The sequence below is a fragment of the Ylistrum balloti genome, unplaced genomic scaffold (assembly GCF_031769215.1).
Source record: "Ylistrum balloti isolate Yb309-2 unplaced genomic scaffold, AGI_CSIRO_Ybal_v1 Utg371706, whole genome shotgun sequence".
Classification (NCBI taxonomy): domain Eukaryota; kingdom Metazoa; phylum Mollusca; class Bivalvia; order Pectinida; family Pectinidae; genus Ylistrum; species Ylistrum balloti.
Genome location: NW_026782859.1, coordinates 21,968 through 46,009, shown reverse-complemented (window position 1 = coordinate 46,009; position 24,042 = coordinate 21,968). Strand labels below are relative to the sequence as shown.

At 36.3% G+C, this 24,042-nt stretch overlaps 1 protein-coding gene across 1 annotated transcript; it reads right to left on the bottom strand.

Moving 5' to 3' along the window:
* Window positions 1–1,050: 1,050 nt before the first annotated feature.
* Window positions 1,051–7,155, bottom strand: LOC132563389 (hillarin-like). The gene is made up of 5 exons (XM_060228152.1): window positions 6,991–7,155; window positions 5,643–5,773; window positions 2,298–3,450; window positions 1,490–1,682; window positions 1,051–1,217 (listed from the first exon to the last, which is right to left on the bottom strand). Exons 1-5 carry the CDS (start codon window positions 7,153–7,155, stop codon window positions 1,051–1,053), a joined length of 1,809 nt encoding a protein of 602 aa, XP_060084135.1.
* Window positions 7,156–24,042: the final 16,887 nt, after the last annotated feature.

Sequence of the window (24,042 nt, the reverse complement as noted above, 5' to 3'; positions counted from 1 at the left end):
CGATCATATCATCCCTTATATAACTATAACAATTTCCAGTATATTGTTCTATTTCAAGTGATTATGGCTCCCCATTGATTATTCCGTCATACATATTTTGATCCCTCATGATAATTTTAATTAGAACATTTCTTAGGTTGTCTTACTTGTTACCAAAAACTTGCATTTTAAGTACATGTTTACATGATATCTCTCTGTATCTTTTGCTATACTCATACACTTGATGTTTAAAATCCTGTTTGGCTACTAAAGCTTTCAAAACCACGCGTGTAATTTTAATAAATTGATCATAGCAGACGCTTGGCCTCCGTCATAATGGAGTTTAAAGTACTTTTAAATGATAAACTATCATAAACTTTTTATATGGCATGGGCATCTTCCCAGTGTAAGAATAGGGAACATCGATTTGCCTATCAAAAGTGTTTTAAATGTGTATCTTGAGTAATACACGAATCACGTTTTAAGAAGTCAACCCCGCATTGGTCTTTAAATGATAAGTGTACATCATAATACCGACGTTGAGCAACTCAATAGCCATCAGTGGACATTAATCAGGGTTATACGGTACATTAGACGATAGAAATGTTTTATCTATTTTCATTCGGTACTTGAAAAGCATTAAGAGATTTTCAAAAAATTCCACAGACATATCTCCTGTCAAATAATGACCATGGGTTAAAACACGAGGTGGTATATGAATACGCCCGAATATCAATTCTATGATTTATTATGTTACGACGAACAAAAGAGTAGTGTTCTCTAAAATGATATGGAATCATTTTACCATACACATTTTCTGGGGAAAATATCTATATTTTTGTGTGTATTTTCTTCCTTCACCAAATGCAAGGTTGACAATAGTCAGTTAGGAGTATATTTAGAAAACTGTGGTATCCTAATTGAGTTCAGTCACATATTTTAAACGTCAGACTGTATTCATGCAGGGAAATCCGAATAGGATGTATCTGATTTTGTTTAATGTCACATTGTTGTCGCAGTTAAACACTCCAATTAGAAGTTTGTTTAAGAAGTATCTCATCAAGCACTACATTAGTTATCCTGCTGCAGTTCCTCCCGCTTTAGTGCGAGTCTGTCTCTCTCCTTAGTCAACTCCTCGATGTTCTTACGAAACGTGTAAGCGAACCGTGACTGTATCAGTCGGTGAATGGTTTTCTCTGTCACGTGCCAATTCTGTCGGAGTTTGGCGTCGTGTATTTCTGTGAAGGCAATTAAAATTTCAAAATAAAATAAAGTCAAAACTCTCGGATATGAAATAATAAAAAATACAATTCCTCTAGACTGGTTAACATTAGTTCTTTGTAATGGCTATTGTAATTAATCCACGTTACATGCACTTAGCTGAACTCCGGTATGTTTAACTGAAATCGTTCTATATTTACATTATGATGTTATCACAAAAGATCATTGAAAGATTCTTGCTAAACCTTATGACAGCGGAAGCCGTTTGAGTGGACCATGTGCAGCTTACCAATTTTCGTACGAAGATACTCCAACCTGATCTTTGCGGATTCCATTTCTTCGTCACCTTCTGGAACTTTATTTCCTCTACATTTTTCGAGGACATTTTCTAAATCTTCGATTATTTCCTTGTCAGGTCGGGAGCCGTAGTCAGCAGCTAAAACTTTACGAAGCGCATTTTTTGCGAATCTTACATAGTTGTTCTGAAATCAGAAACAAAACTTTTCGTTGAAATTATATGAAAACAGCATACAAAGTAGAAAGCACATAACTTCTACTTAATCAACACAATTGGAACGCGGAAACGATTGAATACAGTTAGTAAACAACACTATTTATACATATATGATCATGAAATAAGGGTTGAACGGATGTTTAACACAACAACATATATACGACAAGTAAATCATGCCACGCCTATCAAAACATCAAGAAAATACCAACATGGCAACATAATCATAATCCAAACTCAAATTCCATGAAACTAAGGTAAAATATGAACAAAAGAAATATTTATACGGAGACTCCTGAGAAAATACAAAGGGAATAAAACCAGATGCTCCGGACGAATGTCTTCTGCTTCATCGACGACACCCGCCATATGAATAGTGGTTAATCCCAGTAAGAAATGTCGCGTTCTCAAATGAGAACAATGTATACGACAACAGGCAAACTAACGAGCATCAAACACGTCCAGCTTCATATCACACAAAGGAATAGAATATTTCTCAATAAGATCACTATTGCGACCATAAAACTTCCCCGTGGTTTCCATCAACCTGCATCTTTTGAACCCATGTGCCTAAATAAGAACATACCTCTTTGATTGGCTTGACCTCCGACGACAATAGATAGTTACAGACGTTCCTGTATGAATTTGACGATTCTGTCGTTGCTGTGGAAATGGTAAGAGCATATTCCCCATCTTCCAACATACTACATGTGATGGATAGTTCTCTCTTTTGCCTTTGAATTTCGGTGTGAACAAATGATTTTAAAGAATGTTTTTCTAACCAACCGTTTACATATTTTGACGCGAGTAGATCGGTTTTCACATGTGTTGTTTTTACAGCCTCTTCTTCGAGATGAAACGTAAACCTCATTGTCTTATCCCTGGGAAGTGGATATTCTCCTTTTCTGTGTGACGGAAACAATAATCCAGATTGTTCAACAGTGGGTCCGGGTCCAAATCCTACTTGCTTCGGGTCAATCGGCAATGGTATGCATTCCTTTCTTCTCGACGAACAATCGAGTCTAAAGACAGCAATCCGAAGGAGTGGTGTTTTGTTGGGGGCTCCGAATAAACGTAGTTTATACGTTCCTTCAACAGGAAAACGAACTCGAATCTTCCACCTTTCACCGCATCTGATCAACGCAACAAACCGAGGCATAGTGTCCGTTGAACATAGAGCATGTTCCTCTAGTTTTTGCACATTACTTTCTTCTTTCAGCAGGAACTCATAATACATGTCGATTGCATTTGCATTTTTCGCGGGAGCCTCTAATTTGATATAAACCTCTCCTTCTTTGGCTTGGTACACGCACGCATCCCTTGTTTTCATCACCATGCCTAGACCAAAAAATGGTGGAAGAAGGTAAGCCTGATCTAAAAACTGTTGTCTTGTCAATGTGGTCTGGAGAAGTTGCCATCTGTCATCTGTTGGATGACACATGTAGATGAATTCACTTGGATTTGTCATAAAGTAGTATTCTTCAAATGCGTTTTTCATTATCCCTACAGCTTCATTTTCTCTTTTACTGATAGCTTGACCACCTGCTTCTAATTTGATCCAACCTCCAGTGCGTCTACCGACAACGCATCTACAGATCCAGAAAGGATGGACTATTTGCCATGCCCCTTCTACAAATATAGCATTCCATAAACTTTTTCCTTGTAGATTTCTGTCTCCTGGCTGGTATCCGCCTGCTTTACATACACCCTCGATTTGTGTGCATTGTATGTTTACTTTCCTGCAAGTAGAAAATAAAAGAAATGGAGTCTGCGAAAGTATATATTAGTCAACGCCTTATTTACAAACCCTTTATCGGTTGCGATATTTGATACACTGATGGTTTTTTCGTGGTTTTGGAAATAATGGATGCAAAATTAGGTTTGTCCTTGTTTATTTGATATTATCTTTTCATTTTATTTTTAAAGGGCTAAGGTTTATTTTTAAATGTTTGTCTCATAAGGCTCAATTTAAACCCTTTTTTGATTGAGTTCGTTACTCTCATTGAAACAGATCGATTAACGAACGAGATTGTTCACGGTGCCTAATGACTAATTAGTTTATTTTTACGAAAGGGACTAAATGTTAATTGACCTCATTACATGAAGTATGCTTACAAATTATTTCTAGCATCTGAAAGACCACTTTGCGGTCATCATCCTTATATCCCTAGTTATAATTAAGTTTGTCCTTGTTATTTATTTAAAAATAATATATATAGGGAATGTTTGTCTCATTATGATTCAGGTTGAACCTTTTTTGATTGAGGTCATGACTCAATGAAACAGACCGAATCACGAGCGAGATTAAAATCCCCTGTGATAGCTTTCATACTGAACTGCACTAACATTGGTCGATTTATAATTAATAGATGAAAGATGAAAACAAATCTTTGCATAAAAACGTATTAAACGATGACGTCATAGGTTTATAAAATCAAAATTAGCTACAGTAGACAGAAAGCTGTATGGTTATAATACTACTTATTTTAATACAGGCGACATGCAAAATTAGGTTTCTATTTCATTCGGTCATAGAAACAAAAGACTTTGGTATAAATAAGCAAGCGCTACATGAAATGAACTAGGAATAATCCCGTGTGCATCGTTGAAGTAGAATGAATTTAGCTATAACAGTGATATAGATGTCAACCACTTAAACCAGCTGTATATATACAAATGAAACCAATATTTATAATTATTTATAAGACTAATCATGGAATATATTGCGTTCAATTGACATCCCGTACTTTTGTAGGCCATTTTTGTTTACATGTGCTGGTCAATGTCAAAACTGTGTCATACAAATATACCTGAGTCTAACCAAGTTGGAATATCTTCACTTATAACGAAAACAACAAAGAATATTTTCGGATTAGAAATTAGAATTTTTGAAAGTATCTGTCTTCTTGATTTTCATTGCGTACATTTTTTTCATTATGATAAGCCTATAAATCCTTTCTATGCTGGCGACCATTAAGATCATGTCTAAATTTTACTTCGAAGGTCTTCTGGTGTAGGACATGTTTCAATCGCTCCGGCAAAACGCACTCAAGAAACAGAGTATAACAACCTTATATTTGGATATGGGCTAGTTGATAGCTTTATTTATCGGAGTGAAAGTGACGATCTTGTGTGTTTTCACCAGAAAATACATATTATGTGTTAATTAATAGTTATCATGGACTGACCGGCAACAACTTGAATGCTAAGCCACACCATCATACGTAGCGCCTTTATGTAGCACGCTTGCCTGGTACGCCTTTGTGTGTGTAACCAACTTACATAGTCGGACGTTGAAATTATATATATAATATCTGTTATTTAAAGCTGGACGTTATTCACGATGCCTACAGAAACAGATATGAAATAGTGAGATAATATTATGGAATGGTAAATCATGTTAATTTGAAAATCTTTAAATTCTTAAAATCAATAATGCAATGAAGCAACAAGGGATGAGCCATTTACCAGCAATGTTATCACTAAGCTCTTGTAACTGCGAATGAAAAAATACTAAACCATGTTCGAGAGTACACTACACAGTCAAATAACAATGTTATATTTTAAATCAAAGTAATCCACGATTTTGTTGTTGGATGAACAGTGATGAAAAAGTCAAAAAAGCATTAGTGAAATGATTGGCAAATAATTGGCCTTATTAAACAGTAGGTGTTCTTGTCTGTTGTAAATGTGAAAAGTCACCTTACTTAGTTCTTTGATTTCTCTTGATATTATATATTGTGTACCGTGCATGTGACGTTTGGAGGTTCCTGTGCAGGAGAGAGAATTTCCATCCTTTCTGTAGGCTGGGTAAATTTGTGTTCACGTGATTTCATTATTAAAGCAATTTACACATAGATGGAAAAAACAAAATTCTTCGTGCCCGCAAGAAGCTGAAAGGAACTAACTTTGTGGTGTTTGAGGATCTTACGCGACTAAATCAGCAGATGTCAAGGACGCATACAGAATGAACTGTGTAAAGAACTCCTGTTTAACTTTAAACTTGTCATTTCTTGGAGCTAATTTTGGAAACGACTGTAATGACTTTTGTTTGACACGCCACTAAAGGTATCATATTTTACTAAACATGACAACTTCAGGATATAACATGTTTTAGTGATTGTTTAGTGAAATAACCAGTCATGTGAACTGGTGCTTAGTGATAAATGTAATGTCTATGACCGACTTTTAACTGGGGTTTTCTTCTCGTATATATAATATAATGGTTGTGGCATACATGTATGTGCGATGTGAGTGTATAGAATTATTTTGTAATGGACTAAAATATATATTGCTTATAGGGTGAGTTGCTTTCGTTTGCTTATGGTGATCTAAATTTTCTTGTGTTTCCTCATGTACTTATATTATGATCTATTTATTTATCTATTACCTTATATATATCCCATTCATTATTATTTGATTTAGTATTTTTACAGATATATATATATATATATATGACTATTTGAATGATGCCATAATAGCCGTATTCATTTTCCTTGTAATACAATATATTTCCGGAAAATTTGATATCAAAATAATGAAAATTTACCCTTATGTTTAATCTGTACATTTGACTTCCGGCTATCCGTGATAACAACAAGCAGGCCTGCTCTCAGCTGGATTTTGTAAGTGCTCGGTGGTGGTCCAGTGTGTCTTGGCCACTCAAAAATGCTTTTACTTACACCTCTTTCATTTCTTCTCTGCAGAACTTTAATGCTCCATTTTCTTCTACCTCATCTTTCTCTCTTCCTCTCTCTAGCCATCTGCCTTCTTTCTCTCCTCTATCTAACCATTTTCTATCATAATCTGTCTCTTCTCTCCTTTTTTCTTATATGTATGTATGTATGTAGGTATGTAAGGGCGTGTGTGTGTGTGAACTTCTTTGTGTACATACAATGAAAAAATGCAAAAAATAAAATAAATATAAAAAATGATCAATGATATCAAACGATCATAGACTGACATTGGTTTATTACTGATACCCCCTTAGATATCAATGATATCAAACGATCATAGACTGACAATGGGTTATTACTGATACCCCTTAGATATCAATGATATCAAACGATCATAGAGGGACAATAGGTTATTACTGACACATCTTAGATATCAATGATATCAAGTGATCATATAGGGACAATGGGTTATTATTTGATAGCCACTTGATGTAATCAATTTCATTTTGGTTATTAGAAATCGGTAAAACAATATGAATCGCAATGGAATTATTTACTTAATCGCGTTGATGCCATTCTGTTTTATAAACTTTATAAACAAACCTCATCCTTATCGGCGTTTTCTGACGGGAGAAGAAAATCAGAGTCATTTTCTTCATCCTCCTGGACGGGACTTGGCTCTGTCACTGGTTCCGGCACTGGTTCCGGTTTTGTAGTTAATGGTGGTTTAACAGCTATTTGAGATCTTTTTGAAGAACAGCACCCCATCTATTTAGAAATTAATACAAACATTTCACTTTACAAAAACATACTCCACACAAATATTTGCTATTGTACGAAAAAAGCATTTTCTTTAGTGTTGTGACCGAGAGGATATGCTTTATGTAATTAGTAAGTTTACTAGTTTGTTACATAGAGTTAGTTACATAATAGAGTTAGTTTGTATGTTAGTTCGTCAGTCACAGTTAGTTACATACTGTAGTTAGTTAGTATGTTAGTTTGGTAGTTAGAGTAAGTTACTAATGTAGTTATTTGGTAAATCAGTTAGCTAGTTAGAGTTAGTTACATGATGTAGTAGGTTTGTATGTTAATTCGCTAGTTAGATTTAGTTACACTATTACTTCGTTGGTAAATCATTTCTTTAGTACGAGTTTGTAACATAATGTAGTTAATTGTTATATTAGTTAGTTAGTAAGTAGGAGTTAGTTTTATTATGTAGTTAATTGTTCTATTAGTTAATTGTTATATTAGTTAGTTAGTTAGTAAGTAGGAGGTAGTTATATAATGTAGTTAATTGTTGTATTAGCTAGTAAGTAAGTAGGAGTTAGTTATATAATGTAGTTAATTGTTATATTAGTTAGTTAGTAAGTAGGATGTAGTTATATTATGTAGTTCATTATTATATAAGTTAGTTATTAAGTAGGAGTTAGTTATATAATGCAGTTAATGGTTTTGTTAGTTAGTAAAAAGGAGTTAGTTATATAATGTAGTGCATTGTTATATTAGTTAGGTAGCAGGGAGGAGTTAGTTACATAATGTTATTAATTTGTATGTTAGTTCGTTAGTTAGGGTTAGTAACATAATTTAGTTAGCTGGATAGCTTAATTCGTTTGTTAGAGTTAGTGACACAACGTAGTTAGATTTTAAATCAGTTCACTTGTTAGAGTAAGTAACACAATGTAATTTGTATGCTAGTTAGTTAGTAGGAGTTAGCTACATAATGTAGTTATTTTACGTGTAAAGTTGTTTCAGCTTAATACAGCTGTACATTTAAGCTTACATAGAGTGTGTAAAGAAATTAAATATGAATTTGAAGTACAATAACGGGAAAAGTTCGACATGTGCAAATCTGATCTGATAATTAATACAGCATTGATGTGTACCTATGGAGGTACCAGTTTATAACGAACACACGTACTTGACCTGTAACAGACATTTTTTTATAATACGGCCTGAGCTCCGTTTTTAAATTAGAATGTAAAAATGAAATGTATTTCTGATGAATACATGAGGATATGGGTTGGGGTTGCAAAGGAAGTTCCGCTATCTTGGATTCGTTACTATGCAACGAATCTAAGATGACAATCCCACAAATCTACGAGGTGTAACGCTAAAACTCACCGAATTATCGCCTCGACATTAATTGTGTCCCATGCTGTTCTTGATATTTTACAGGTACATCAGTTGACTGACGGATTGGCTTATACGACGTCATTGATGTTTTTAGCTATAGTTAAATATGTAATTCCACTGACGCGTTGGTTTTGACGACGTCATTGATGTTTTTAGTTATAGTAAAATATGTAATTCCACTGACGGGTTGGTTTTGACGACCTCATGAAGTTTTCGGCTGTACCGTAGAGTGTATTTATCCTTTTTCACAACGGAATATGACTTGTATGGCGTGATTTGGCGTGATTCGGCGTATATTGTTGTTATATTACATGTAGCAATATATTTTTAAAGCTTTTTTCTTACTCCTGTTTTACTGGCAAAAAAGCTTAAAATATTACATTTCTTTAAATTGTCATATTTTCTATTCAAAAACTTTTCATTTTTCACTTACACAATCACATTTTTATCATAATTTTTCAAAATATGTAATGATGACAAAAAAATTCAAACTTTTACATACAAAAATATAAACATGTCATATTTCTTATTTGCAAAACTTAACTCAGTTTTTGACCTCAAAATGTGTGATTTGAACTTTTTCAATAATCAGTGATAGTTAAGACTTGTGTGAAGTACAAAGGACAGATTCACCTATAAAACAATTCAAACTGTAAATAGCACAGAAATATGCATTAAGAGAATGTGTTTGTCAGTCGTAAATAAATGTCTTCAAGAAAGCACGAAGATTATCTGAGGAAGATATAGCATGATCCCAGGCACGTTTAAGCTTTACGGGTCCTTCTATGGGTTGTTTGATGGCTTACAAAATGAAGGTAAATATAAGATCAGTTGATCACAGATCGTCGATTGACAACAAAACCAAGATCACTACAGAATTCTAAGACAAGTGAGAAACAAGAACCCTCGAGTAAAAACCCCTTTAATCAGCGTTGACTATATGTGGGATGCAGATTTGGCCGACTTATCAAAGAGCATAATTACAGTGTGTGCTTTTACTCGTTGCCATCGATCATTTGTCCATGTATGTTTGGAGCTTCTGAACGACTCGATTAAACGTTATTGTAAATCCATTGGTGTCAAACACGGAGCGAGTCACAGTACTCACAAAGATGCTTTTGTCTAATATTTCACAGGTAAATTGAAAAATATCATGCATAGGCAATCAAATCAGACATACAGGTTCACCGACGTATTACCGAATCTCATTCGAAGCAACAACAGTAGAAAACATTCAAGACTGTACGGTTTGGCCCCCAAGGACTTAAACGAAGACATCTAAAACCTCATTTCTATCAAAAGAAAGTATGATAATCTTTCAAGAGAAGGCCGTACAGATTTAAGAAAGGAGATTAGGTGAGATTGAGTCATAAGAAACGTCAGTTTCGTCGCGGATGACAACAGAAGTGGACCGAAGAACTGTTCGTATTTTCTAAACAAAGTATTACGAAGGAAATATAACCGTGTATAATTCGACAACGAGCAAATTCAGGATTCTTTCTACGGTCAAGAATAGCAGAAAATAAATAAAGATTAAGACACGGTGTGGAAGATAGAAGAAGTTTTAAAAACGAAAAAAGTTTCAGGAAAGAAATTAGCAATTCGCATTAGAAATTAGATCGGTTGTTAGGCTGAACCAAAATATTCGATTCCATGGTCGATGCCGACGATATATTCCTGAAAAAGGCATAAAGGGAATCGAAAATTTATTTACACTATATTTATAACATCAGTGATGAGCCTTTATTGTTGGATAACGTCTACTCAGTGGGTGTATCGAATGGAACACAGAAACAACGGGAAAACCAAAAAACTCCAGTGTTAAGCGCTGGCGATTAAAAGAGTTTTTTTATTGCTTTGTTGAGCAGCGTTATAGGCTATATGTTACATAATCCCTCTTTCACAAAGAAACAATGTTTTACATAACCCTACCTAGTAACATTTCAGTGGAATATTTCCCCGATAATACTTTGACCACTTACACTACCCGATTATCGCAACATCTAGACCTAAAACGTTCTTGGGCAATCGGGTTTTGGTACACAGAGAAAAAAGGGATGGCGATATCTGACTTAACGGTAATTCTTGTGAACAAATTCGATGCAAACAGTTTTCATTTAGTCCCAAATCTGCTAAGTGGTCCTAAAGGTAAAGGGGAATAATTATGTAAAAACAAAACAGTAATGACTCGATTGATAATCGATGAAACCCTGTTTTGTACGGGTTATTTACAGTTTGCTGAGAACTGTCAACAACCTAGGGGACCCGTAGTCATATTCAAAATATCACTGAATACTGGAACAGGTCAAATTGCACATGTTAAGGCCGAAAATGGTTTTTAAAATAACGTTTTGTGAATAAGAAATATAAAATGCTAAATAATAATAAAAGCATCAACCTACAGCAAACAAAAGCAAAAATCCAAGCAAAACAGCAGAAAAGAACAGCAAACAACAGCAAACAGCAACAAAACCAACCCGTCAGTCAAATGGTGTACTTGTAACAAGTCAAGCAGACTAAAGGACGTAGTGTCAGGGGGGATAATTTGGTGAGTGGTGAAGTCGCACCTCGCCATGATGATATAATGATGATATAGGGCCGTAGATGCATGGGGTTGCTAAGAGACGCCATCTTCGATGGTGGAACCTCCGTTGTAACCCTATTTCCTCATGTATTTATCATATGGCGTTTGGAATTATAGGTTGTGATTACTAGAATGCTGATAAAGCTTTGTTTAAGTATATTCTTACAGCTACTGGTAAATGTAAGAGGATGTCAGCGAAATGATATCGTTTGATTGTATTTATCTTTGGACGAAACATTGACCCCTGTACATTTATGCCTAGCGGTTCTTAAGAATAAATAAATACATAATAAAGAGTAATAATTTCTAACACCTAATCAAACTAATCAGTCCCCCCCCCCCCCACCACCACCATCAATAATGGTTTTTAAAATACTTGTGTGATTAAATTTCATTTTATTTTAAGTAATACCATTAAATGTGTATGCCTTTTCTTGACAAAACGAAATGACTAGGGTCAAACATAAAACTTGTCAACAGATTAGCCGACGTTTAAACACATATCATGTGTCTGCCCTTCGTTACATTGCTACTATATCACTTTCATTGTGTAAGAGCACTTGCCTGGGAATACCACTTCATGCTTAGGGAATATGGCGTTTTAATTCAGGTTTTTACACGGTTCAAAAGGTTGCGATTTGCCCAAACCTTTGTACATTATAAAACGAACTTGATCTTAGAATTGAGACTACAGCACCGCGACGCAAGAGCCCTACAGGACCATTGTCTTCATGTTGATATTAATCATGTACATAGTAGAAAGAGTCATATACTATACATCCCCTTTACAGTAAAACGGACGAGGAATAAATCAAACAACAGGAACACTTACCTTACCACACGCCACTGTACCAGTAAATGGACCCTCCCATAACACAATTCGATAGAAAATCGTTCTGAGTAGGCCGAGTCTATAAGTGACTTCCAAGAACTGTTATATGTCGCTATTTCAATCCAATGATAATCTATACATAACATAAACGTTTATGTCACAGCATGTGTATAAGACAAGGAAGTAGTTTTAGCAGACGACACAACTGCTTCAAAATTCATTCAGAAGTTTGCTTTCAAATCAATATGGAAAGATAAGATCAGATAAATGAACAAACACATTTCAAAAGCAATAAACTCCTCGACTAGTAAAAATGTGGTAATCATACTATAGTTCATGCTACACTAAGTTTTTGTTAACCTTTGGCATCTCTCCGCCAACAACTCTTACTTTTGAAATGCCAATTAAATAAAACATGTGTTAATGACAGAAGGATTAAACGAAATAATAATAATAATATCTAGAGTATCATCTGTAGGTAGCTAACGTACTAGAACGAGGAAGTAGACCTATAATAATTGTAATGAATGTTGTAATACATGTATACTGACTACAGATCATATCAAATGTTAACGAACAGATAGAGATATCAATTTAGTTGTCCTCAACTGTCACTTTACCTCCACAAAACCTATCACTCACTTGTCACCACATCTCCTAACACTCACATTTCATCACATCACCTATCTCTTACTTGTCATGACATCACCTATCATTCACTTGTTACGACATCACCAATCACTTGTCACCACATCACCTATCCCTTCCCATCACAAAAACTATCGCTCGCCATCACATCACTTATCACTCACTAGGCACCACATTACCTATCCCTTGCCATAATATCACCACTCACTCATTGGTCATGACATCATCTATCACTCACTTGTTACGACATCACCAATCACTTGTCACCACACCACCTATCCCTTCACATCACAAAACCTATCGATCGCCATCACATCACTTATCACTCACTTGTCACAACATCGCCTATAATTTGCCTTCACATCATCTATCCCTCGCCATCACATCAACTATAACTCACTTGTCATCACATCATCATGATAATCTATACTTAACATACACTTTTATGTCACAGCAGGTGTATAAGACAAGGAAGTAGTTTTAGCAGACGACACATTTTCGTCAAGATTTATTCAAAATTTTCTATAAATATGGAAAGACAAGATCAGATTACTGAAGTAAACATATATTAGAATCAATAAATTCCTCGACTAGTAAAAATGTGGTTATCATACTATAGATCATGCTACACTAAGTTTTTTGTTAACCTTTGACATCTCTCCACAGGTCTTAAAATTTCGTCCCGATATCGAATGCCGGTTAAATTGCCTTTTAACACCACAAGCCTGGTACGAGTCCCCCCACAAATACCACCCCAAACCATTACACTTCCGCCGCCAAAGCGGTCCCGTTCTGCGACGCAGCAGTTCGCAAAACGCTCCCCTCGTCGCCTCCACACTCTGCGCCTTCCGTCACCGTGTTGCAGACAAAACCCGGACTCATCTGAAAACAGAACATTGTTCCATTGTCGTAAGGCCCAACAACGGTGAATACGGGTCCAGTTACGCCGATTATTACGGTGACATCGCAACAAATTGGGTCCAGTGTATGGACGCCGCGCTTTCAATTGATAGGCCCTCATTCTGTTGCGGACTGTTTGGGGAGACACACAACGCCCAAACAATGTCATTGTAGTATCTACTGCGGTTACGAATCGATTGGGCAAGTGTATCAATCGTATACGACAGTCATCCATGGCGGTCGTTTTACGGGGTCGGCCGCTTCGGGGACGATCGGATGTTGACCCAGTTTGGTTTAAACGACTTACCAACTGGCAAATTGTCTTAACACTGCAACCAAAATGCTGTGCAACTCGACGGCTAGACTCCCCAGCCTGGATAATGTCTGCAGCCCTTTCTCTCTGTACTTGTGACAGCCGGGGCATAATGATAAAGTTGATAGATAACAAGATTCGGTGATTTCTAAGTCCTAAGGATCTAAGGAACAGTTGTCAGTTTGAATGTTTAATGAAATTCAAGCGAAGATACAAGTTAGTCGCAGAAAACCTCGTGCAGCTCTTTCGCTAATACAGACATTCACGCTTGAATGATTTTGGTAACCCCCTTGGATTTTGTAATGTAAAACATTACCATTTTCTAATATTGCACAAACTTCATTTTGTTTTCACTCATTTACAGGTATTCGCCAAGGAAACATGTAAACCTTTCTTTTTTTATTGAGTATATATACATTATATACATTAAGACACAAACATTAGCACACACGCACACACACACACACACACATACATCAACACATTAAAACACACGTTAACACACATACGCTAATACGGGATTCATTTCCGATAGTACTAGTTATAATTATAAGAAAATTCATGGTATTTCCGTTCAACATAACTGTGTATATGAGTGAATATTAGGGTTAGTTTGTGACAACTCAAAGGCGTTAAGCAGACTTCCACACTCAACAGACATTTACTCACACACACACATACATTAAAACACACACATACATTAAAACACACAAATTAACACGCATACACTAATACGGGCTTCGTTTCCGATAGTACTTGTTATGATTATAAGAAAATTCATGATATTTCCATTCAACACAACTGTGTATATAACTGTAGATTAGGGTTAGTTTGTGTCAACACAAAGGCGTTAAGCAGACTTCTACACCCAACAGACATTTACTCACACACCCTCACAGACACACACACACACACACACACACACACACACACACACACACACACACACACACACACACACACATATATATATATATAAACGAAGAAAAAAGTCCTCTTACCACCATTACACTGAATGTTACTTGGACATTTAGTTTATATATATCAATATGTCACATATTTTCTGAAGTTTTGGTCCTATCACCATCATATCTTGCAATTTTCAGCAGAATAGCATACTGAATCAGAAGTTATAATCACATTTGATATGTATTGAGGTTTAAAAAAACATTTCTCTTTCCACATTTGTGAATCTTATCAGTGACTAACATAGGTGGTAAGAGGGAATATTTTTATCTCTACTTATACCTCTGTTTTCAATGTTTTCCCCTTCATAATGTCATTTCAAACTGTATGACCAAAAATGAACACATTTGAGTGCCAAAAGAAGAAAAAGACCTCTTACCATCATTATACTCAATGCTACTTTAACATTTAGTTTGTATATATCAATATGTCACATATTTTCTAAAGTGTTGGTCCTATCATCATCATATCTTACAATTTTCATCAGAGTAGCATACTAAATCAGAATCTATAATCACATTTGATATGAATTAAGGTTTAAGAGAAATTTCCTCCTTCAACCTATGTGAATCTTATCAGTGAAAATGCACCATCTGTCACATAGGTAGTAAGAGGGAATTATTTTTACCTCTACCTATACCTCTAATGTTTTCATTTTACCTCCTTCATAATGTCATTTCAAACTATATGACCAAATATGAACACATTTGAGTGACAAATGAAGAAAAAGTCCTTACCACCATTACACTCAATGTTACTTTGACATATAGTTTATATATATATATCAATATAATTTCATTGTGGGGGAAATCGATTATTACTTAATACCCACTTGATATCAAAATAATGAATATTTGATTGTGGGGGAAATGGATTTTTTCTTGATACCAACTTGATATCAAAGGTATGAAAAATTCATTGTGGGGGCAATGAATTATAACTTGATACCAACTTGCGATCATAGACGACTGACAATGGGTTACTACTGATACCCCCTTAGATATCAACAATATCAAACGATCACAGAGGTACAATGGGTTATTACTGACACCCCCATAGATATCAATAATATCAAACGATCATAAAGGGACAATGGGTTATTACTGATACCCCCTTAGATATCAATGATATCAAACGATTATAGACGACTGACAATGGGTTATTACTGATACCCCTTAGATATCAATGATAGCAAATGATCATAGACTGACAATGGGTTATTACTGATACCCCCTTAGATATCAATGATATCAAACGATCATAGACTGACACTGACAATGGGTTATTACTGATACCCCCTTAGATATTGGTTGGGGTTGCAAAGGAAGTTCCGCCATCTTGGATTCGTTACTATGGAACGGATCTAAGATGACATCTCTTCCTTATCAATCCCACAAATCTACGGCCCCATATCCTCATGATATCATCACGGCAAGGTGTAACGCTAAAACTCACCGAATTATCGCCCCGACACTAATTGTGTCCCATGCTGTTCTTGATATTTTACAGGTACATCATTTGACTGACGGATTGGCTTATACGACGTCATTGATGTTTTTAGCTATAGTTAAATATGTAATTCCACTGACGCGTTGGTTTTGACGACGTCATTGATGTTTTTAGTTATAGTAAAATATGTAATTCCACTGACGGGTTGGTTTTGACGACCTCATGAAGTTTTCGGCTGTATCGTAGGGTGTATCTATCCTTTTTCACAACGGAATATGACTTGTATGGCGTGATTTGGCTTGATTCGGCGTATATTGTTGTTATTTTGCATGTAGCAATATATTTTTTACAGTTTTTTTCTTACTCCTGTTTTACTGACAAAAAAGCTTAAAATATTACATTTCTTTAAATTGTCATATTTTCTATTTACAAACTTTTCATTTTTCACTTACACAATCACATTTTTGTCATAATTTTTCAAAATATGTAATGATGACAAAAAAATTCAAACTTTTACATACAAAAATATAAACATGTCATATTTCTTATTTGCAAAACTTAACTCGGTTTTTGACCTCAAAATGTGTGATTTGAACTTTTTCAATAATCAGTGATAGTTAAGACTTGTGTGAAGTACAAAGGACAGATTCACCTATAAAACAATTCAAACTGTAAATAGCACAGAAATATGCATTAAGAGAATGTGTTTGTCAGTCGTAAATAAATGTCTTCAAGAAAGCACGAAGATTATCTGAGGAAGATATAGCATGATCCCAGGCACGTTTAAGCTTTACGGGTCCTTCTATGGGTTGTTTGATGGCTTACAAAATGAAGGTAAATATAAGATCAGTTGATCACAGATCGTCGATTGACAACAAAACCAAGATCACTACAGAATTCTAAGACAAGTGAGAAACAAGAACCCTCGAGTAAAAACCCCTTTAATCAGCGTTGACTATATGTAGGATGCAGATTTGGCCGACTTATCTAACATCAAAGATCATAATTACAGTGTGTGCTTTTTACTCGTTGTCATCGATCATTTGTCCATGTATGTTTGGGTAAATTTTCTTTAAACGAAGAAAGCCAGAACCGTTTTGGATGAAATATTTGCCGAAAGAAAACCAGAAGTTGTAGATCTGACCACGGACAGGAGCTTCTGAACGACTCGATTAAACGTTATTGTAAATCCATTGGTGTCAAAACACGGAGCGAGTCACAGTACTCACAAAGATGCTTTTGTCTAATATTTCACAGGTAAATTGAAAAATATCATGTATAGGCAATCAAATCAGACATACAGGTTCACCGACGTATTACCGAATCTCATTCGAAGCAACAACAGTAGAAAACATTCAAGACTGTACGGTTTGGCCCCCAAGGACTTAAACGAAGACATCTAAAACCTCATTTCTATCAAAAGAAAGGATGATGATCTTTCAAGAGAAGGCCATACAGATTTAAGAAAGGAGATTAGGTGAGATTGAGTCATAAGAAACGTTAGTTTCGTCGCGGATGACAACAGAAGTGGACCGAAGAACTGTTCGTATTTTCTAAACAAAGTATAACCGTGTATAATTCGACAACGAGCAAATTCAATGTTCTTTCTACGGTCAAGAATAGCAGAAAATAAATAAAGATTAAGACACGGTGTGGAAAATAGAAGAAGTTTTAAAAGCGAAAAAAGTTTCAGGAAAGAAATTAGCAATTCGCATTAGAAATTAGATCGGTTGTTAGGCTGAACCAAAATATTCGATTCCATGGTCGATGCCGACGATATATTCCTGAAAAAGGCATAAAGGGAATCGAAAATTTATTTACACTATATTTATAACATCAGTGATGAGCCTTTATTGTTGGATAACGTCTACTCAGTGGGTGTATCGAATGGAAACGCAGAAACAACGGGAAAACCAAAAAACTCCAGTGTTAAGCGCTGGCGATTAAAAGAGGTTTTTGTGGATTGCTTTGTTGAGCAGCGTTATAGGCTATATGTTACATAATCCCTCTTTCACAAAGAAACAATGTTTTACATAACCCTACCTAGTAACATTTCAGTGGAATATTTCCCCGATAATACTTTGACCACTTACACTACCCGATTATCGCAACATCTAGACCTAAAACGTTCTTGGGCAATCGGGTTTTGGTACACAGAGAAAAAAAGGGATGGTGATATCTGACTTAACGGTAATTCTTGTGAACAAATTCGATGCAAACAGTTTTCATTTAGTCCCAAATCTGCTAAGTGGTCCTAAATGTAAAGGGGAATAATTATGTAAAAACAAAACAGTAATGACTCGATTGATAATCGATGAAACCCTGTTTTGTACGGGTTATTTACAGTTTGCTGAAAACTGTCAACAACCTAGGGGACCTGTAGTCATATTCAGAATATCACTGAATACTGGAATAGGTCAAACTGCACATTTTAAGGCCGAAAATGGTTTTTAAAATAACGTTTTGTGAATAAGAAATATAAAATGCTAAATAATAATAAAAGCATCAACCTACAGCAAACAAAAGCAAAAATCCCAGCAAAACAGCAGAAAAGAACAGCAAACAACAGCAAACAGCAACAAAACCAGTCCTATCAGTCGAATTGCATACTTTACTATAACTAAAACATCAATGACGTCGTCAAAACCAATTCCTCTGTCGAATTACGTACTTTACTATAACTAAAACATCAATGACGTCGTCAAAACCAACCCGTCAGTCGAATTACGTACTTTACTATAGCTAAAAACATCAATGACGTCGTCAAAACCAACCCGTCAGTCGAATTGCATACTTTACTATAACTAAAACATCAATGACGTCGTCAAAACCAACCCGTCAGTCGAATTACGTACTTTACTATAGCTAAAAATATCAATGAAGTCGTCAAACCAACCCGTCAGTCGAATTGCATACTTTACTATAACTAAAACATCAATGACGTCGTCAAAACCAACCCGTCAGTCGAATTACGTACTTTACAATAGTTTAAAATATCAATTACGTCATCAAAACCAACCCGTCAGTCGAATGGTGTACTTGTAACAAGTCAAGCAGACTAGAGGACGACAACTAGTGTCAGGGGTGATAATTTGGTGAGTGGTGAAGTCACACCTCGCCATGATGATATAATAATGATATAGGGCCGTAGATGCATGGGGTTGCTAAGAGATGCCATCGTCGATGGTGGAACCTCCGTTGTAACCCTATATCCTCATGTATTTATCATATGGCGTTTGAAATTATAGGTTCTGATTACTAGAATGCTGATAAAGCTTTGTTTAAGTACATTCTTACAGCTACTGGTAAATGTAAGAGGATGTAAGCGAAATGATATCCTTTTATTGTATTTATCTTTGGACGAAACATTGACCCCTGTACATTTATGCCTAGCGGTTCTTAAGAATAAATAAATACATAATAAAGAGTAATAATTTCTAACACCTAATCAAACTAATCAGTTCCCCCCTCCCCCACCACCACCACCACTTCTTGGTTGTCGTAAGTAGAACAATAATGGTTTTTAAAATACCTGTGTGATTAAATTTCATTTTATTTTAAGTAATACCATTAAATGTTAATGCCTTGTCTTGATAAAACGAAATGACTAGGGTCAGAGATACAACATGTCAACAGATTAACCTACGTTTCCACACATATCATGTGTCTGCCCTTTGTTACATTGCTACTATGTCACATTCATTGTGTAAGAGCACTTGCCTGGGAAATACCACTTCATGCTTAGGGAATATGGCGTTTTAATTCAGGTTTTTACACGGTTCAAAAGGTTGCGATTTGCCCAAACCTTTGTACATTATAAAACGAACTTTTTCTTAGGATTGAGACTACAGCACCGCTACGCAAGAGCCCTACAGGGCCATTGTCTTCATGTTGATATTAATCATGTACATGGTAGATGAAAGAGTCATATACTATACATCCCCTTTACAGTAAAACGGACGAGGAAGAAATCAAACAACAGGAACACTTACCATACCACACGCCACTGTACCAGTAAATGGACCCTCCCATAACACAATTCGATAGAAAATCGTTCTGAGTAGGCCGAGTCTATAAGTGACTTCCAAGAACTGTTATATGTCGCTATTTCAATCCAATGATAATCTATACATAACACAAACGTTTATGTCACAGCATGTGTATAAGACAAGGAAGTAGTTTTAGCAGACGACACAATTGCGTCAAGATTCATTCAGAAGTTTGCTTTCAAATCAATATGGAAAGATAAGATCAGATAAATGAAGTAAACATATTTCAAAAGCAATAAACTCCTCGACTAGTAAAAATGTGGTAATCATACTATAGTTCATGCAACACTAAGTTTTTGTTACCCTTTAACATCTCACCGCCAACAACTCTTACTTTTGAAATGCCAATTTAATAAAACATGTGTTAATGGCAGAATGATTAAACGAAATAATAATAGTAACATCTAGAGTATCATCTGTAGGTAGCTAACGAACTAGAACGAGGAAGTAGACCTATAATAATTGTAATGAATGTTGTAATACATGTATACTGACTACAGATCATATCAAATGTTAACGAACAGATAGAGATATCAATTTAGTTGTCCTCAACTGTCACTTTACCTCCACAAAACCTATCACGCACTTGTCACCACATCTCCTAACACTCACATTTCATCACATCACATATCTCTTACTTGTCATGACATCACCTATCATTCACTTGTTACGACATCACCAATCACTCACTTGTCACCACATCACCTATCCCTTCCCATCATAAAAACCTATCTCTCGCCATACCATCACTTATCACTAACTAGTCACCACATCACCTATAATTTGCCTTCACATCATCTATCCCTCGCCATCACATCAACTATAACTCACTTGTCATTACACCATCCATCACCCGTCTGTCACCACATCACCTTTCCGTCGTCATCACATTAACTCTCACTCATTAGTTATGACATCACCTATCACTTGTCATCACATCATCTATCATTATTTGTCATTAAATCACCTATCACTCTTTTGTCATCACCTATCCTTTCCCATCACATCACCTATATCTCACTAGTCACCATATCACCTATCATTTGCCATCACATAATCTATTTCTCGTCATCACATCACCTATCACTCATTTGGCATGGCATCACCTATCACTCACCTGTCACCACATCAACTATCCCTTCCCATCACATTACCTATCCCTTACTATCAGATTATCAATCAATCATTTCTCACACATCATCTATGCGTTCTCAACACATCACCTATCACTCACTTGTCATCACATCACCAAATCCTCGCCATCACATCAACTATCACTCACTTGTCACCACATCTCATATCTCTTTCCTGTCATCACATTACCGATCCCTCGCCATCACATCACCGATCACTCACTTGTCATTACATCATATATCACTCACTTGTCATCACATCATCTTTTTGTCGCCATCACATCACCTATCTCTTACTTGTCACCATATCACCATTCCGTTGTCATCACATCACCTATCACTTACTTGTCATCACATCTCCTATCCCTTGAAATCATATCACATGTAACACACTTGTAACCACATGTACTATCCCTTCCCATCACAAAACCTATCGCTCGCGATCACATCATCTATCACTAACTAGTCACCACATCACCTATCATTAGCCATCACATCATCAATCTCTCGCCATCACATCACCTATAACTCACTTGTAATTACACCTATCTATCGCCCGTCTGTTACCACATCACCTTTCCCTCGTCATCACATCACCTATCACTCTTTTGTCACCACATCACCTATCCCATGCCATGACATCACCTCTCACTCTTTTGTTATGACATCACCAATCACTCACTTGTCATCACATCACCTCTCACTCATTTGTCATGACATCACCTGCCACTCTTTTTTCACCCCATCACCTTTCCCTCGCCATAACATCACGTATCACTCGCTTGTCACCACACCATCTATCACCCGTCTGTCACCACATCACTTTCCCTCATCATCTCATCATCTCTCACTCATTTGCCATCACATCATCTATCCCTCGCCATCACATCACCTATAACTCACTTGTCATCACACCATCTATCACCCGTATGTCACCACATCACTTTCCCTCGTCATCTCATCACCTCTCACTCATTTGTCATGACATCACCTATCACTCATTTGTCATGGCATCACCTATCACTCACTTGTCACCACATCACCTATCCATCGTCTTCAAATCGCCTATCACGCACTTGTCACTACATCACCTTTCCCCTGCCATCACATCACTTTTCCCTCGTCACCATATCACCTATCCGTTGCCATCACATGACCTATCTCTCACTTGTCATCACATCACCTATCCCTTTTCATCACATAACATAGCACTCACTTCTCGCCATTTTTCACTAAATCACCTATCCCTCGGGTCCACATCACCTACCACTCACTTGTCATCACGTCATTTTCTTTTGCCATCACATCACCTATCTCTTACTTGTCACCACATCACCATTCCGTTGCCATCAATTCACCTATCCTTTGCCATAACATCACCGATCACTCACTTGTCATTACATCATATATCACTCACTTGTCATCACATCATCTTTTTGTCGCCATCACATCACCTATCTCTTACTTGTCACCATATCACCATTCCGTTGTCATCACATCACCTATCACTCACTAGTCACCACAACACCTATCACTCACTTGTCATCAAATCACGTGTCCTTTGCCATCACATCAACAATCCATTGCCAACACATCACCTTAACCTTGCCATCAGTTCACCCATCACTCACTTGTAATCACATTATCTATCCCTAGTCATAACATAGCATATCACTCACTAGTTACCACATCACCTATCCAACGCCTCCACATCACCTATCACTCACTTGTCAACACATCACCTATCACTCACTTGTCAACACGTAACCATTCCGTTGCCATCAGATCACCTATCACTCACTAGTAACCATATCACATATTCCTTGTCATAACATCATCTATCACTCACTTGTCACCACATCCGGTGGTCAAACTATGACCGACATGTAACTGAGGGTAAGAAAAAGCAGTCATAGTGTGATTTCTTGTGGGATTTTACGACCATTCTTTACACAGCATGCAGATAAGTAAATGTATTGCATAAATATCTATGATTGCGGCAGGATTCTTCACTGTTTGAAGTATTTGAAGACTTTGAAATATTGAAGCGGACAGCGGTCACTCTCCCGCCATATTTTCCTTTGTCTGCATCGTCAGTGTTTTTTATGAACTTACCTATTGCTATACTATACTGTAAGTTTACTTATACTACTACTCACGATGTCTGTTGAACTATCTGGCAAAATTAAGAAAAGTGTTCAAGCTATAAGTGAACTGAGAGACCCTGTTGTTATTAAGCAAGTAGTGTCCCAGATGATTGACAATGCCCTGTTCAAGGACGCACTGCATCAGCAGATTAATATACTAGAGACACGCTTAGACAATATGGAGCAATATTCAAGACGTAACTGTCTTAAATTTAGGGGTATAGCTGAAGATCAAGATGAAGATACGGACCAAATCATCATAGATATGTGTAACAAAAGATTAGGCGTAATGGTCACCAGTGCCGATATTAGCCGGTCGCATCGTGTTGGACCAAAATCCACACGCTACCCCAGAGATATCATTGTGCGGTTCCTGTCATATAGAACTAGAGCGCAGATTTATGACGCTAGATTTACTCTTCTAAACAAACAAGGAACGACAGACGACAGTGCTGACGAGACCAGACCGAAACTCACTCCTTCACCCAAACTATACATCAA

Coding starts and splice junctions, on each gene's coding strand:
- LOC132563389 (XM_060228152.1), bottom strand. CDS start 7,155: ATGGGGTGCTGTTCTTCAAAAAGATCTCAAATAGCTGTTAAACCACCA. Junction 1,683..2,297: donor AGGTCAAGCCAATCAAAGAG/GTATGTTCTTAT, acceptor TTCTGATTTCAG/AACAACTATGTAAGATTCGC. Junction 1,218..1,489: donor GTATCTTCGTACGAAAATTG/GTAAGCTGCACA, acceptor TTGCCTTCACAG/AAATACACGACGCCAAACTC.